At 29.8% G+C, this 19574-nt stretch overlaps 1 protein-coding gene across 1 annotated transcript in view; it reads left to right on the top strand.

The window, feature by feature from the left end:
• Nucleotides 1-1744: 1744 nt before the first annotated feature.
• Nucleotides 1745-19574, top strand: part of LOC135930538 (probable 26S proteasome non-ATPase regulatory subunit 3) — a 32139-nt gene continuing 14309 nt past the window's right edge. The window contains exons 1-4 of the mRNA XM_065467345.1: nt 1745-1837; nt 1881-2077; nt 2119-2244; nt 2287-2423. Of these exons, the coding sequence (XP_065323417.1) occupies nt 1756-1837; nt 1881-2077; nt 2119-2244; nt 2287-2423 (542 nt within the window). The 5' untranslated portion in view covers nt 1745-1755. The remainder of the gene's footprint in view (nt 1838-1880; nt 2078-2118; nt 2245-2286; nt 2424-19574) is intronic.

Below are 19574 nucleotides of genomic sequence, written 5' to 3'. Positions count from 1 at the left end.
GTAAAATATTCAGATACTGATAATGTAAGTAATTATTTATCAGAGAATTCTACAGATTTTTCTGAGGATATAAGAAATAGCTTGCATTTAATTTTATTGGAGTTAAAAAAGTTAAATGTTAAAGTAATTGATAATTATAATGTTCCTGAAAGTATTGTTTATTCTAAAAATATAAAGGATAATTCTTCTGAAAATAGGGTTTTATATGAAAATATAAATGATAATTTATTATCAATTGAAAATGAATTTAAAAGACAAATTTCTGAGGTTATGATTGAAAAACCTGTAGAAAATGTAAAGAATAATAATATACTTAATCATGTGGAACAAAGTGAAAATGAATATATAATTTTAAGTGAAATTTGAGAAATGAAAGAAAATTTAAAAAATCTTTCTAGTGAAGTATACTTTCTTAAAAAAAGAAATAATACTTTGAGTATAAATTGTGAAGTGTGTGGGAAATCTGGTCATAGTGAAAAAAATTGTTTTTCACGTGATCGGAATAATAATGATAATGTTACAGTTAGAGTAGATAAAGATTTGGTGTGCCATAGATGTGGATTTATGGGTCACATTAAAAAGAACACATTAAAAAGAATTGCTTAGTGAAAGAAGCAAATTTTAAAATAAATTTTCCACAAAAACCACCAATTTTGGTAAATCCTGTGGTGCGTACAATTAAAGATCCTATTTTTTCACATCAAATAGATATGAATAATGATAATATGGATGGTGCTCGAATGTGTTTCAATTGTGAAAAAATTGGACATATAGCTTTAAATTGTGTTCAAAATATGAGAGAATTACAGTGACCATATGATTTGAAAGAGAATCATATAAAAATTGTAAAATCATGTTTTGATAATAATAAATTGGGTAATAAAAAATTTAATTAAAAAATAATGATGGAAACTTAAATTATTTTTATTTTAATATGATTGGGTTTACACAAAATGAGTCAAAAAAATAAAATATTTTTAAAATCGCAAAAATCTAAAAAATCGTCTAAACGAATTGACATCATAACTCAAAAAATAATGATGGAAACTTAAATTTTTTTTCATTTTATGATTATATAGCTTGTACTAAATAAATTAATCCAAAGTAAAGAATTATGCTCATATTATTCATATTTTATTTATTAAAAACTGTCATCTAACCGAAATACATTTATAAATTTTTAATTTATTATGAATGTTATATTTTCTATTTAACATATCTGTTCTATACATATTTTTAATTTATGAACTACTCTTTCTTCCATATTCTATTTTTTTTATTTAGATAATTTTAATTATGGATAAATTTGATTTACATAATACAAATACATTATTTAATATTTTAAAATATAATTGATAGACCATAAATAAATTTATACTTCTATTCTCAGTTTACCTTTCCATTCGCAGTTTTCCTGTCAATTCTCAGTTTAGTTACACACGATGAACAGGAAATATCAGGGGACAGCTGTCAAAATGCAATTATTGTCGACTATATAATTAAAAATAAGCTCATGCCTAGTTTATACAGCTAAGGCACTCTTGAATTTCTGAAATGTGATAATATCTATTATAATGAGAGTTGATTTAGAAAAATTTTAAGGTATAATTTTAAAGGGAAATTTGACAATATTTTGAATTATTAGATGGGGAGGGCACTATCATTATTACACTATTATATTTGGATAAGTTTATCAATGATTTAGTAGAAATATATATTTAATGTTGTAGTTTTCCTTGGTGAATCAAAATTGATATGGCCATACTGATCGAAACAAAAACTCAACCGAAAGAAGAAGAACCTAGAGTTGTTCTGGATCCTAAAGAGATTATAATTAGTTAGGCATTTAATATATATTGTTTGATAATACAATTATATAGATGATTTGAAAGACCAGATTAGAAATATCGAAAAATCTGTAAATTTGAGAGATTCAAGGTATATGACAAGAGCTTTGCGTTCATTGATAACAATTAGGAAAAAGTTATCCGATGATATTTTAACTTCTATAATTAGCTATTTGAATCCTAATAGTAAGGAAACAATCGATACATTTATTGGAAATGATGACATGGAGGTATTCAAAATTTAATTCTTGATAATACTTTAAAATTGCAGGTTGATGCATTATTATCTGATTCAATTAAGATAAACAAAATCAAGGGAAATGTAATCCCTGAAATTCATATATATACACACTTATTGGTATTACTTCATCTTATAGACAATAAGGATTTTAAAAAGGTTCATAATAAAATGATCTATTATTGTAAACTTTTCTTATAGGGGAAATGTTGTGCAGATAATATGATGGAAAAATTGATTTCTCAGAATAGAAGAACATTAGATTTATTGGCAGCAAAATGCTACTTCTATTATGCAAGAATTTATGAATTAAACAACCAAGCTGATCAAATTAGAAGGTTAGATAAATATTTGTCCATAATTTTTTAAAAAAATATTTTATTCATAACAAGAATGATATTTATCAGCCAAATAAATTTAAATTAAAAAAATTTTAAGACACCATTGGCTTTGTATCTATTTTATTAAATACACAAACTATCTATTACAAATTCTCTCAAACTTTGCCTTAGTGCATCAAACCAATCATGATGGCAAGTTTAACATTATGATTTAATTGATGGCATTTGTATAATAATATTATACATAGAATATTCAGTTCATTTGAAATTATTTTGTTTATTATAAATATGATTTGAAAAAAAATATTCATAGTTATCCAACAACCTCCCCCTGCTTTATCAAGTTGCTATGACAATTGTTCTCACAACAGGAGTCTATTATAAAAGATCTATTAGTAGAACCTATAATATATGAAAAAGGAACTTCATGACTTAATTATACTGTTCTGCCAGCTTTAAATGCAAATTGTTAAGGAGCAGTATTCTCTCATTGCAAATCTTTTATCTTACATTTTTCATTCTTATATATCTTTTATCTAGTCTTGCCCAATCTAAATTAGTTTTAGTCTGTTGCCTAACATCTGTAGCACTTTTATTAGTGAAACTATATTTGCCCATATGATTTGCCTCTTGGACATCTTTTAAAGCATTTTTAAATCTGTTCTAGAATCTTGTGAAAGCTCTATACCTCTCCTTGAATATGAGAAAAACCATGAAAACAGCAAAATCATCCAAATATTCCTCACTGTTAAACTGTGATCTATGTTTTTCTTCATATCCCACTTTATACTTTTTAATAACTTCCCTATCCACAGATACCACTATTGTTTTCTTTGTGTTATCAATGTTTTTTATTAATTTGAACCATAGCATGGAATATTCTATATTGAAAGTTAATCCAAGGCAATCCACCAAATAAAGGCATCTCATCTGTGTTGATTATTATCACTCTCAAATTCAATTTGGTTTATAGTTTACAGCCATACATATTTCAGTCTTAGAACTTTTTGGTAATCATGGATCATAAGCAATTATCTTTTTGAATAAAAAATATCCTATAATTTTTTACCAAGGTGGGCCTGGAAAATGCCTCAATACAATTTGAATATAACCTATAGGTAGACCTGTGCGCCTACCTTTTTTGGTTACTCAAAAACGCCGCCGATTTTCATATCGGCAGCGCACGGGCGGCGCAAAAATTTCATACCTTTTTATTCTAATAATTGGTCAACATCACTGTTGTAATTTTTTTTAATGTCAATCAGGATTTTGATGAATTTTTATTTTCTAAAATCATAATTATATTGACGTCATTATAGAATTCAATATATCACGGATCACGGAAAATTCCAAAAGTTACCATAATTTTATATATTTTAAAAAATGGATGTCTACATTTAATAATTCTATAAATAATATTAGTATCCTAACTCTGAATAATAAAAAATCCATAGTTTGGAAATTTTTTTGCAAAAGAATTAGAGAAATTATTACTGCTATAAGATATAAAACTGCAGAAGTTGAATTTGAATTGAGGAAGATCAAAAAAATGACTAAGTACAATAGATTTAACATCAGACATGTTAGATCTTGACAGCATTGATCCATACCAGGATACCCGTTTTCAAATTGGCAATTCCAATGATAATAATAACAATAATTCCACTCATATGAAAACCTTAAAATCAATGTCACAACACGTTGACATAGTATATTAATTATGCTAGAAAGCATATCTGGATTAAATAAGAATTTAATTAATAATGTTTGAAAGAATTGGGAAGCACTTTATCAAATTATGAATCTGAGCTGGTAGAAGAACTATTAGCATTTCTTTCAAAATTTAAAGAAACTGTTGAATTTCTTTCAGTACAAAAAGGGCCTACTTTAAACTTGGCGTTACTTTTTAGAAGTGAAATTGAAACAAATTTAATAGTAAATGATAGTGATAGTTCTGAAATCATTTCACTTAAGGAAAATATGCTAAAAAAGCCATTACGATTTTCGGTGTGTAATCTGCAAGTAATAATGAATCCCGGAAAATAATTCCCCGGAAAAAAAATCCCGGAAAAAAATTCCCGGAAAATAACTCCCCAGAAAAAAAATCCCCAGGAAAAAAAATACCCGGAAAATAATTCCCAGGTAAATAATTCTCCGGAAAAAAAATCCCAGGTAAATAATTCTCCGGAAAAAAAATCCCCGGAATAAAATCCCCCTGGAAAATAATTCCCCGGAAAAAAATTCCCCACTATATATTGAATTGCTACATTGCTAAACTGCTTTGCTAAAAAGCAATCAATCATAATCAATTATAAATCAATCAAAAATTTATTACGTATATTTTTTTAATGATAATTTTTTAAACTTTTTTAAAAATATATTTAAATCATTTTTTTATTATAAATGAAGAATACTGATTAAATGATATAGTATATAATTTTATTTTTATTTAATATTATTAGTAAGAAATTTATTTTTCTAGCTTATTAAAACAAATATACATTTTATTCAATTTTAAAAATTAACAAATATATATCCGTTAGAGGGCGTTATATGTTTTAATATGTATCATTTTAAGAAACGGAATGATGATTGGATAGCACTTTTTTTTATATTTGGGTATATATACATATGAAAAACCTAAAAATTAAAAAAAAATTTTAGGTTTCTTTAATGTTTAATTTATGAGTAGGTTTAGAATAGTAAAACAATGGAAATTTTTTAAAGTAAATATTGCTGGCGTTATTTATCAAAATCTCTTCATTTTTGTTTTATACGTGTATATTTACGTGCTAAGCATTATCCTAAAAAATATTTTGAAAATAATTTTTTGGGATTATGTTTTATATGTATTTATAGATATATAAAACAAAAATGAACAATTTTCAAATTATATTACTAGTAAATTTGAATCTAGGAAAATAATTCCCCGGAAAAAAAATCCCGTGACCCAGATCTGCTCTGCAGTATTTAATTAAATAGAAATGTTTTTTAAAGTCAAATTTCTTCGAGGATTTGAGATTTTAAATAATAAAACGAAAGTTAAATAAATCTAGTTCACCTTTACACACTTTCATCAACTTTTAGGTATTTATTGAAAAATTATTTTTACACAAATTTTAATCATTTTTTTAGAAATATGATAAAAGGCTTTTCACAGTTTACTGACTCTTAAATAGCGCCCACTTTTGTTTTTACAAGGATAAACTATTAAATAATATAATTTTATAAATTTTGTGGCGAAATAGGAAATTAGCAATTCAATCTGATACCCTCTATTTGATAAAAATTATTTTACTGAAGTATTTACCTACTTTAAGAATTTAACTGACTGAATACAAAATCACTATAAAACTTGCAAAATTATATTTTTTACTGCCCAATTTTAATTAAATACTGCCAAAAGTAATGAAAATGCTGACCACTTTAATCAAAATACATCCAGAGGTGATTATCAGCAGTGAGTATTATATTTTTCTAATCTAGCAATTATTATTTTGCTTATGAATTTTTTTCAAAAGTTACAGAAAAGAAATAATTATAATTTTATTAAATGATATATAGAATAATAAATTATATTATTCAAAAGAAACAATTCTAGAACGTATATGTTCTCCAATTGAAGAGAGAAAATTGGGCAAGTCCCTTCTCTCTTCTAAATAATCAATGCATAAATTTTTTAAAATAGTTTGTTTCGTTGCATAAATACGATTTTTTTTGGGAGTGTATGTCCCAATATTCCATTGGCCGATTTTTCCCATATCAACCGCTATTTCCATCCTTATTTTTTCGAGTAGTTCCCATATCTTCGGTTTTTTGTTGCCTACAATATGCTTAAATCGGTTATTCCATCCTTCACAGTTTGTTCGATTTTCCCCAGCAATCGTAACATTGAACACATTCCATGTTTCTGGTGGGAACAATGGCTCTACTTGCCTTTGAGAGTTTTTCCCATGTCTCAATTCTCCATTCACATAATTTTTATCAAAATAAAACAATAATTCTTTGTTTTCATCCGATACAATGGTTTTTAAATACTCCATACCTCGTTTGGCATCGTGTATAGGTAAGAATGCTAATCCATCGATCATAGCTGCAAATAAGCATAACACTGGATCATTCCGATATGATGATTCTAACCCCAATTCCTGAATCTTTCTATGAGTTGATTGAGTTAGATGATAAAAACATCCTTGGATGTTGATATCTCTACCTAAAAGTTGAAAAAATATAGATTATTATGTCTTTATCAATTTTTATTAATTACACTGTGTGACAAGAAAAATGGGAGAAAAAATAAATAAAAACAAGTTTTGGTGCAGAATTTGACATTGAGTTAGAATTCGTTTTCTAAGTTTTCCCTTCACGTCAAGTTTTAAAAATATTATCGTATAAAGGCAACTTTTCGAAATCTCAAAAATGATAAAATTTAGGTCTTTATACGGATATATTTTAAAAAGTATCAAATGAAAATCCCTGAAAATTGGTGATAGTGTTAGACTTATATTTCCTTATAAATTTATTAATTTTTATAATTTTTTATCGATTGCTTTTTGAGAAAAATGGTAAAGAATTTCGTTTTGGGGGTCTTAAGTTTTCAATTTAAATTCCCGGCAAGAATCGTATAAATATGTTGGCGGACTACTGCTGGACTATCTTTTTTGAAAATAAATCATCAACTTCATATTCGCGGAAATATATTTAGATTTACCATTAAATGTTTTTAAATTCGATAAATTTTAAGTTATTGTTTAATTTGTTTTAAATTCAATAAGTTTATTGTATATTACAAGTTAAATCCTATATAATAATGAAGGAGGGGGTGAGACAACAGACCGATAAAAGGTTTATTAAAAGTAAAATATGAGATAGGTTAGCTTAGCATAATATATTTATTTAAATATGAGAAATGTAACTATTTCATTTAAAATAAATTGTTTGGGAATCGTACCTTGTGCAGTGTAGCGAAGAGAACGAGAGCCACAATAAATATATTAAATGTAAGCTATATTAAAAAAGAATCTAGAAAAATAATTCCTCGGAAAAAAAATCTCCGTTTATAAGATAATTAAAATTACAAAATTAATAAATTAGGAGAAAAAAATAAAATATTTAAAAATTTTGATAAAATTAATTCTGAAGAATTATTTTCTAAGAATTTACTGTCTTAAAACATGTTTATTTTATTTTCTCCCAAAAAATCAAGTCAAAATTTGTCACACAGTGTTACTAGAAATGGGTTCGTTCATCCTACACTCATAAAAAAATCGTTTAAAATATTCTTAAAAACAACAGAAAAGGGAAATTAGAATTAAAAAAAATTTCAAGTTCCACGGTCCAAAATACATTTTAAAATCAAAGTCCTAGCATATCTCGATAGTATATAGATGTAATTAAATCGTAAAAAGAAACCTAGAGTATTTTCGACGGCATTGATTGCAGCCTTTTCAAAATCCATAAAAATTGTTATCGGATCTATGACTAAATTCCGTTCTTGGGCTTTTTCGAGTAAAATCTTAAAAATTTCTTCATATGTTGTATACGTTTTTCTTTGTAACAAGAAATATGCCGCTGTTATAAACAGTGTTTTAAAGGGTATTCTAATTACATATAGCTGCAAAAATAAATGAGGAGCCAATTTAAAATTCCCGTCTATATACCAAGTTTTCGTTTCGGCTAGCATTTTAAGCATATAATCGGTGGCAAATATAATTATCCGTTCATTAGAATCTCCGCCATTATCATGCAAAAGAAATCTCTCATTTGTGGGAGATCCGGTTGTAGCCCACTCCTCTAATATTAAAAGATATTTCCAATTAAAAGTTATTTATAGATAAATATGATTTAACCTGAAATGCTTAATTCTTCCAATGTGGCCGGAATAGGAGGAAACCTTTTTATTTTGCGATTTCTAAGTGTCCTCTTGATACTCTCTTCATTCGGAAGTCTTTTTCTGGATTCGGGAGACAATTTAGACATTTCTTCTGCATATATTTGGCAAGTATTTTGATTTGTTTCAAAGGCTTTTCTTTTCATCGTGCTTATAGCATTTTCAATTTGATATTCATGTGGATTTATAGGATGAATATGAGGCGTATTTTCCAATGTATAGTCATTTTCATTGTAATATTACAAAATAACTGGGCATTTTTCAGCATTATATAATTTACATTTATATCTTTTAAAATTTTTCGTAGTTTTATGATAATTGTAGGAATATCCCTCATGAAAAATTTTAGCATGCTTATTTAACGGAAGAATAAACATAAAAAATTTATTAAAATTATCAAAAATATTTAAAATAGTAAAAGAAAATTTTATAAAAAGTAATAAAAAAAACTAAATGAAAATCGTTTGTTTCAAAATTACAAAGAATATATCACCCAAATATATAAATTTATTTATTTTTGAGCATAAATTTCTTATGTAATAACATTTCCGGAGTTGGAAACTTTTAAATAAAAAAGTTTCTATTTTAAGATTATAGTCCCTCATGTGTTTTCTTTAATGAATTAAATATATTAAAAATTATAATATTTATAAAAATAAACAAATATTATTTTGAATAAATAGTATATTTTTTTGTAATGTTCTACTTGAGATAGTCTTTGAATTAAATAAGCTTTTGTAATCAGTGATTAATATTAATACTTTTTTTGAAAATTTATAATCAGATACAATTTTTAAAAATTAAACATAAAAATTTCCATTATGTTATTTTTGTTCGGGATTCAAACTGATATTAGCATACGGAACAGAATAGTGTCATAATATTATTTTAATGTTATATATATTTTAACAGTGGCGTGTTAGAAATAACCACTCCCTCTGCATGGTAAATATAATGTGGTTTAATTACCTGTTTAATATCTATTCAAGTCTAGATGAAAAATAGATAAAGGAAATAACCTTTCTCTTTCTCAGTAAAAATTTGCTTTCACATTTTTCTTTTCAATTCTAAATTACCTCTTTCATAATTTTCATATATTTCTACGGGAATTTTTTTCCGGATAATTATTTTCCAAGGATTTTTTTCCGGGGAATTATTTTCGGTGATTTTTTTCCGGGGAATTATTTTCCTACCAGTAAATTTGATCAATCGAATATTTAGTAAGAGGTCGGTTTTGAGCTCGGCAATCTGTCAAATCAAATTATTTTCAAAATATTTTTTAGGATAATGCATAGCACGTAAATATACACGTATAAAACAAAAATTAAGAGATTTTGATTTATAACGCCAGCAATTCGGTATTTAGTCATTGGGTGAGCTAGGAGTCGGTTATCCGCCAAATCACGATATTTTAAAAATATTTTTTAGGATTATGTTTTATACGTATTTATAGATATATAAAACGAAAATCAACATTTTTCAAATTATATTACTAGTAAATTTGGTCAATCGAATATTTAGTGAGTGGTCGGTTTTGAGCTCGGCAATCGGTCAAATCAAATTATCTTCAAAATATTTTTTAGGATAATGCTTAGCACGTAAATATACACATATAAAACAAAAATGAAGAGATTTTGATAAATAACGCCAGCAATATTTACTTTAGAAAATTTCCATTGTTTTACTATTCTAAACCTACATAAATTAAACATCAAAGAAACCTAAAAATTTTTGTATATATACCCAAATATAAAAAAAAGTGCTATCCAATCATCATTCCGTTTCCTAAAATGATACATATTAAAACATATAACGCCCTCTTACGGATATATATTTGTTAATTTTTAAAATTGAATAAAATGTATATTTGTTTTAATAAGCTAGAAAAATAAATTTCTTACTAATAATATTAAATAAAAATAAAATTATATACTAAATCATTTAATCAGTATTCTTCATTTATAATAAAAAAATGATTTAAATATATTTTAAAAAAAGTTTAAAAAATTATCATTAAAAAAATATACGTAATAAATTTTTGATTGATTTATAATTGATTATGATTGATTGCTTTTTAGCAAAGCAGTTTAGCAATGTAGCAATTCAATATATAGTGGGGAAATTTTTTCCGGGGAATTATTTTCCAGGGGGATTTTATTCCGGGGATTTTTTTTCCGGAGAATTACCTGGGAATTATTTTCTGGGGAATTTTTTTCCGGGGAATTATTTTCCGGGTATTTTTTTTCCGGGGAATTATTTTCCTGGGGAATTAATTTCCGGGGATTTATTTTCCGGGAATTTTTTTCCGGGATTTTTTTTCCGGGGAATTATTTTCCGCTTACCAGTAATAATATATAAGTATTCTTTTATTTTTTATTTAAAATTATCTAGTTATTGGCTTCTCTTTTAGATCCAAGATTTCAAAAATTGACAATTGTGTCAAAGTATTTAATAGAGCAAAATTGTTCAGCTTCAGAATTTATAATAAAACATCTTAAACTTATAGAGAATGATGATAATCAGGTTAGTAAATATAGATAATAAGGATCAAGATGAATTATTAAATTTAAGATATTTGACAAAATTGGCAAATAAACATTTAACAATATAAATTATGATTCCAAGTTAGGTGACTTAGAACAAGAATGCCACAGTTTTCTTGGAAAACGATATTCACAAGATATGGACGTTCTAAATTTGGAGAGAAAAGAAGAGTAAACTTCCCAATCTTTCCAGGCTCGCCAAATTTTGCATATGGGTGACTAGCACACCTAGTGAAAGTTTTCTCTACCGCTGGATTGACTTTAAATTCAAGGGGATCATTGTTATCCCAAAAATTTTAATAAAATAATTTTTATACATGATAATTATAAATTACGAAATCTAATTTGGATTTATAATAAGTTTTCTATTAAATAAATATTAAAAAATATGCCGAGATATCTGTAGAGTAATGTATATTCGTTTTTTTAAAAAATAATAAGCAATTAAAAAATATTTATGTTATAAAAATTTATAACTGCGCTGATTTACGCCGATTTTATTGACGGCGGCTAAAAATCAGCGCGCCGCCGGCCGTCGATAGGATTTTTTGAAAATTGCGCCGGCCGCCGATAGTTTGTCGGCGCACAGGTCTACCTATAGGGTTAGCCTTTGCAACAAAATATAATAAAATATGCTAACCATATTTGTCTCATTGATCCAGATGACATGATATTATTGGGGGATAGATTAAGACAAAATAAAAAATAAATATAGAACTCAAACTTGTAAGAGCTAGATGAATGAATTGGGCAAACCCAAATGTCCACAATAAAATATAAAAGTCACAAGAGATAGAACGAATCATGATTCAAGATGTAGCATACAATATTTCATTCACATCAGGTATGGGTACAAAATGAAGCCACTTCAAGCTATTAGAAAAGTATGATTAAGTAAAGAAGTTCTTTTTAGTTATAATTGTTATTCTACTGATAGAATTGTCTGTTAGAAAACATGCTGATCAGTGAAATGAGTGATATTATCACATTTTGATAAAGTGGTAAAAGATCTTGTAGAAAAGGTAGTTCAAGCACATAACCAATGGGGGGAAAGAGGGAAATATCCCTCCTCCCATTTTGCAATTTTGATTGTTTTCATAATTATCAATTTAAGCTAATAAATATTTACCCCCCCCCCCACCCCATTTGCAAATATTCGAATATCAATTTTCCAACATAAAACTTATTTTTTAAATTAAAATTTTCTTTCCTTGATTTTATTGATGATAAAAAAATTATACATCATAGATGATATACAAATATTAGAAGAATTTTTACAGTTTATACCAATTGTGGATATGAAAGGGGAGGCCCTCAACCAAACTATTTTATTAAATTTAGAGAAATGTAAGCTAAATATAAATTTAATGTGAGGACAAGGTTATGATGGTCAAGGCATATATTTTAAAAAAATATCCACCCGCTATATATGTTCACTGTGCATCTCATTCGTTAAATTAGCAATATCCGATTCATGTGCTCTACCTTCTATATGCAATGCCATGGTATTTTAACTTATAAAATAAAATAAATATATATTTTTAGTCATTATATCCAAAATTTATAATTTTTTTTAAATATCTGAACAGTCAGATGTTTTAAGTCTATATCAATAGATGAACCAGAAATCCATCATCAAAAATTAAAAAATATATGCACTACATATTGGTTATACGTCATGATTCAATTTCGGAATTTATAGAACTGGAAAAGATGATCAGAATATCTTTACATGAAATTGCTGAATGGCAAGATAGTAATATGTCTTCAGAAGCTATATCAATATCGGAGTTTATCTTTGCTGCTAGTTGCATTAATAATGATTTTCCTATAGCTCACTACTTTGTAGAAATTTACAAAAACCAAATTTAGATTTGATTCAGGTTATTGATTTGGCGTAAAATGTATATAAACAGGTAAATACAATAATAATGAATGTAGATAAATATTTACATATCGAAAGCTAAATATTAGGATATAACACTTTAAACCTCGTCTAGCACCCAGACAATTATTGGGATGTAATATTAATGTTCAACTGAAGAATATTATAAAATATCCATTTTCATTCCATTCTTATATATACTTTTTTATCGAAAATAAAGTACGGTTTTTAGATAAAAAAAAACAAGTCTTTAGTAATCTTCAAATTTTATTACTCTTTTTCTAATGCCACTATTGGTAAAATTAAATATTTAGCAAAATTTTTTATTATGATATTGAAATTGATATGAAATCAATTCAGTGAAATTGAATTGTTGTAAATATTTACCATGTTTGGTTATTTTACCTGAGCTTGCTATTGATGAGCTCAATCGGTGTAAGGAAACCTTGGTTCAATTTCCAAATATTTCGAAGTTGTTTTATATTCTTGCATGTTTGCCTTTTACAACATGTACGAATGAAAAGACCTTTTCTAACTTGAGAAGGTTGAAAGCTTATTTACGAAATACTATTTCCGAATCTCGGCTAAATGGTTTGCTCTGTTAAATATCCACATGGTTCCAATAACAACTGAAATTCTTGATGAATTGGCAAATTTCCCACGAAAATTAAATATCACATTATAATTATAGTATTTAATAAATTTTTTGTATAATATTGTATTTGATAAGAAGTTATAAAAATTCAGTATTTTATACACACTACAATTAGTATTTTCAATAAAAAAATTTTATTCTACTTATATTGGTCTAGTTTTTATATTTAATAGAATAGCTCAAACTATGACCCAGCTGAAGGTCGGAAAAAATCTAGCCGGAGGCCAGCTAAGGGGGGTGAAGTCTCCATAAAAATCCCCCCCCTATAGGAAAATCTGGATATGCTGTTATGGTTTTTAATATAAATTTTACTCTTATTTCTTAATATAGTTTCTACACCGTTTTAATTCATATAATATATTTTACTCTTATTTTATTTTGCACTGGTTTATTTTTATGATGTTTCTCTTAATGTTTTATTTCTTTTATTTTATCGACAAGTTTTCCTTTTTTTAAAAAATTTTTTTATTTTCCAAAATTTCTTTTAATATATTTTTAATTTAAAAAAAAAAATTAATGCACGATGAAAAAAAATTTTTTTCTACAAAAATTATTGATCGATCATCATAATAATAAATAAAAATAAGATCTATTACAAAATCGATAATGCAAAATATCATAATATACAGGATATCCCCAAAAAAATGAACGATGGGAAAAATTAACATTAATCATTACCATACTATTCACCTCTAAGAAATTCATCCATTTCTGTGTCTGTCATATTCAGGCCTGTCAATAATCCACCGTCATTTTCAGGCGGGCCTGTTTCCGTCAAGGAGGCGCTCCTTGTTCTCCTTCTAACGTCGATCGAGCCTGCTCCATTGGTCTTACAACTGTTTCCAGTCTCACCGGTATGGGCCGCATGACTGTATTATTTATCCATGCAGGTCTGGCATATCCCATAGCTTGTCTTCGCGGTGCTCTGGGACATCGATCTTGGAGATGGTCCCGGGATTGAGAAAAGTACACGTACGCACCGGATTTCGCCCTCTTTTAGCTGGATGAGATTGTACTGAGGCAATTCCGACATCTGTTCATTATTCCCTTGGACATATACACTGATTCGGTTAAATTAATCCCGGCATATAAATGTATTTGTGTATAACCATTACGTATGAAATTACTTAAATTCTATAATAATAAATTTTTTTTAAAAAAAAACAATATTTTCCAAAAATTTCCAAATTTCTATGCAATTTAAAAATTTTTTAATAATTACAAAAACTTTTATTTAAATTTTAAAAAAAATTATACTTTTCACTAAATTTTCATCTCTTTTATATATACTTTAGTATTTTTCATACTCATCTTCTAAAATATTGAACAACTAATTTTTCTTTAAATAACTCGAGATAATCCTATCACCAATGAAATGATTAATTTTTTGACATAATACATTTTTAGAATAACCTTTAATCATCACTTTTTATCAAATTTTATAATTTACGATCCTGACTGCACCGTGACATCAATGTGTAATTCTTGGGTTAGTATGCTCATAGGGATAAAGAAAGTGTTTGGCCTGAGGGTACTCAACCGTGGGACAGGATCCATATAGATTTCTTTGATTTTGAAAATAAAATATATATACTTGTGGACGCTTATTCAAAGTGGGTAGAATATGAAGAAGTGAGAGTGTTAACAACCAAAGTGGTGTTAGAAACATTAAGAAATCTATGGGTCAGGTTTGGAGTTGCAAGAATAATCGTGTCCGACGGTGGACATAAGCGGAAGTTTTAAAGCCTTTTGTGTTAAAACAGGGGCGAAGCATATATTAGCTCCACCTTATCATCCGAGTTCGATGGGCAAGCAGAGAGAATGGTAGCAGTGGTAAAGAGTTGGTTACGAAAATCTAAATATGGAGGTGGTGAAATATGGATAGCAGTGGCTTATTATAATAATAGCAAAAAGTGCAATGAAAAATCCCCGGCGGAGGAATTTTTAGGACGTCGGACTCGCATGCTTTTGGATTTATTAAAACCCATGTCGAATGAAGTGAAATTGACTGAGAGCATTAATGGAAAGGTGATGAATGAAGCCTGCGAATTTGTAATAGGTCAAAATGTATGGATCATAAATATAAGGGCATAAAGAAGTGGGAGTTGGGAATAATAGTGGAAAGAATGGGGAGAAAACTATATAGGGTTAAATTTGGGGATGGAAGAGGTGGCGTAAGACATTCAGATCAAATTAGGAGGGGAATTGAATCGGGACGACTGAGATCTGGATGTGGAGCGCTGCAAAAGAAGTGAAATATGAGGATTGTAAAAAAAAAAGTAGGAGACCATGCGAAAGTTATATTATTAAATTTTAATATATAAGGACAAAAGAGGCTTATTAATATACTCAGAGTTGTAATAAATCTTATTGGTATTTAATTTGTAATTCATAAGGGCAGAAGAGCTGGAAGACAAGATCATATGTATACTCAGAGTGGTAATTCTTTAGGTAATTAAAAATTGTTATAAAATTGATTTTGATGATTAAATAATCGTTGTAAAATAAAAGAGATGGGAACAAGGTCATGGGAATTTTGTTTGTAATTGAACATTAGAGAAAAATGTAAAAATTGGGAAATTCCTGGTAAGGAAATTAAAAGAGTTGCAATAGATTTTACGAGCGTTGAAATTTTTTTAAAAAGAATGATTATGAGATGTCACGGTGTAGTCAGGATCGTAAATTATAAAATTTGATAAAAAGTGATGATTAAAGGTTATTCTAAAAATGTATTATGTCAAAAAATTAATCATTTCATTGGTGATAGGATGATCCCGAGTTATTTAAAGAAAAATTAGTTGTTCAATACTTTATGGGATGAGTATGAAAAATACTATAGAATTCCAAAATTATATATCCTTAGGGCGTATGATAATTTTGGCCCAGATACATTGGCCTTTATGGCTTTTGTACCTGGATGCTTTATTCAATAATTCGAATTTTAGGGATAAGAGTATAAGATCACAATATATAAAAATGGTGGATCAAATATATATCAGAAAATAAATCAAAAAGAAAACAACAATGAAGTAATAGTGTTAAAACGCGATATATATATAAAATAATATCGTGGGGATGATTCGTTCTAATGAATGGTTGTTTTAATGTTCGAATAGATCTTCTGAGTTGATGGAAATGTTCTCCATAATAGCGGTGGTTGTAGACGGTTCAGAGAGTCCTGAGATAAGAGATGGTGTTTGAATTGTTTCAGATCCAAATAACGAAGCTTGCTGTTCTACTTATCCCATAGCAGTATTAACGGCGTCTTCATCGATAGCAGGTCCGGTAAAGAGCTCCATATGGCCTCTTTCGCCGATCCAGACCCTGGAGGGCTCATCTGCTGGGTTTTCCTCTGTCGGAGTCCATTAAATATTTTGGGCAACTGCAGTGAAGATAGGGAGACCGAGCTTGACCAGGACTTGGGTGATAACGATTTCGATAGAGGGCGATAGATCCTCCTTTTCTATATACATAGTAAGCCACTGTAGAGTCTGTAAATATCATAGGTGGGATTCCATATCTGTCCATAGCAAACAGCGATCCTACACCTATTGCGAGTATTTCCCTAGCGTTGATATGCGTTATAGCGTGCATAGGAATACCAAAGAGAAGTGAGGCTTCTTGGAAGGTAACTGACATGTTATCGAAACCTCAAAATGATATTCCAATAAACGAATCCGAAGCGTAGACATTGACCGGGTTGCTGACGTGATATCGGAGACTCAGGGGTTTTTCTAGGGCATCGATAATTATCTGGGCCCTCTAGGCTAGGTATGTATCTACTACTGGAACGAGGGAAGAGTTATGCATAGTGGTATAATAAGGTGAGAATAATCGGGACATACCTGTGATAGTATAGGTAAAGTGGTTGACCACTCCTAGTACGCGAGCAGTTAATATCCTTCCTATCTGGAGATGTTGATAGGAGTGACGTCTAAAGATTTCTAAGCATCTGGTCTTGTATTAGTATCGGCAGAGACGGTTTTTGCTTGAAGATCGATAGGGACTTCAAGGCAGGTTATTTTGGGGGTGGGGTCGAGGACCGACTTGTTTATAGCTATAGTGAGACCCCATCCTTCTAGGGTACAAACGATCTGGTTGACTATTTAACGTCGAATTCGCTATCTCCATATATAAGAATGTCGTCAAGGGACTGTTTTGGCGCATGCGTCCAATATTATACTTTGGAGACAGAAAGGGCTAGATGCTCCCATGGGTAATACCTTGTATCTGTATTTGCGACCTTGGAATTTAACACCAAAGAATTTCCTAACTTGCACGGTCAAAGGGATGGAAAAGAAGGCGGATTTAATATCAATTTTACAAGCGAATTTGGCTTTCTCCAAGTTAATGGACATCAGTGTATATAGATTTTAGGCGGAAAGGATAATGTAGGAAATTTTTGGAGACTTGGAAAAGTCACCGATGACTGGAGAGCCATCGGATTTGTGAATTGTATACAGAGGAGAGCATATATGGTCGTGCTCTGCTGCTTGAATTACTCCGGCTGCCAAGAGTTGCTGGATAATTGGTTCGAAACTTGTCTTGTTCCCTTCTGTTGGTAGGGCGAAAGTACCTTCCTTCATTTGCCCTTATTCGTAGATGGTCTAGTCTGGGCCTGAAATCCCTTCTGGCCACAGCCTTGGTGAAGTTTGACATCAAAGGTCCTATTGTGAGCTTGGCCTCAGCAATATTCAGGGTAGTTCCTTCGTTGAAGCCGAAATCTGCTGGGAATACGCGGGTCCTAGTATTGGCGATACCGTTGAAAATATCGTTAATTGCTAGGATGTCCACGGATCCTGCTTGAGGCGCACCAAAATCTTCATTCCCTCCGGAAAGCACGCTTTCAAGAGAGCTGATTATAGATTCAGCTTCTTCCAATGCTTTAGAATGTGGAGAGATCCAAGAAGCAGTTGAAGGGTTATCAATCCTCCATTCTTGGATACCAGAATCTTCCGATAAAAGGGAGACCACATCGGAGTAGGTGCCGGAGACGGTTGACTGCTGCTTACTTCTGATGCCCCTGTATCCTGGTCGTCTGGCGAGAAAAGAAGGCGCCTCAATTCCTTCAAATATTTATTGAAATTCTTGAGCCAGTCTGGGAATTGCACTTTTCCCTTCCGTGTCGGTGGTCCGTTATCCGGGTTATGGTTGTCTCCATTTTCCATATGTGGCCCTAAAAGGGGCCGTTGGGTATTGTTTGTACGAGATAGTAACAGTGATAGGTGGAGAATGAGAAATAGTGGAAGGGACGGGATTAACTAGAGAGCTTCTATTTTCTCTTCTTACCCCTGGTGGCGGTCGCCTCCTTCTTTGGCCTGCGGAAAATCGAGGTCTTCTCGTTTTGGCCCTGTCTCGAAAGGGCTTGTCAGCAATTATCTTGATCTCCTCATCGTCCATGTAACTTTGTTGGAAGGAGAGGTCATTAGTTCTGACAGTGGCCCAGTTCCAGTATATGGCCATAGTGATAATACCTACCCTATCTATCAGTGCATCACAGATTCTCATGTCCGATAGGGGATTCATACAATCGACTATTCGTTTAAGATGTTGATTTCATGTCTATCCCTATCGTTAGCTTTACATTTAGGTTCTTTAAGGTTTGAACGTAGTCCTTTCCATAACCTAGCTAGCTTGGCCACTTTTTCCACTGGAGTAAGCGCAGGGCGAAGGACGACTGTTCTAATACGAGATACCGTGCTTCGTCTTTCATCATTATCGCTGGAAGATGACGTGTCTCTCATTTCAATCATCGTAGATCTGGTTCTTATAGATGATCTTCTTCCCGGGGTTCTTCGTGAACAAAGGTGGATAGAGCCCTCATTTCTGTGGTCAATTGTGCAATCGCTGCGGCCATGGTCTCGAGGGCATTTGCATTCACTGGTGGTTGGTTGCCACAGACATTACCAAGCGGTTCCACCGAAAAGGGTGCTTGTTTTCGTGTGGTGGATTTTCCTATTAGTATAAATTTTAGGGATAAGAGTATAAGATCACAATATATAAAAATGGTGGGTCTAATATATATCAGAAAATAAATCAAAAAGAAAACAACAAAGAAGTAATAGTGTTAAAACGCGATATATATATAAAATAATATCGTGGGGAAAGAATTTAAGTAATTTCTTAAGTAATGGTTTTATAAAAATACATTTATATGCCGGGATTAATTGTCCGA

This window comes from Gordionus sp. m RMFG-2023, chromosome 5 (genome assembly GCF_954871325.1).
Source record: "Gordionus sp. m RMFG-2023 chromosome 5, tfGorSpeb1-WG-v2, whole genome shotgun sequence".
Taxonomy (NCBI): Eukaryota; Metazoa; Nematomorpha; class Gordioida; order Chordodea; family Parachordodidae; genus Gordionus; species Gordionus sp. m RMFG-2023.
Note: the sequence above shows the minus strand (reverse complement) of the source record. Positions and strands in the feature narration are given on the sequence as shown.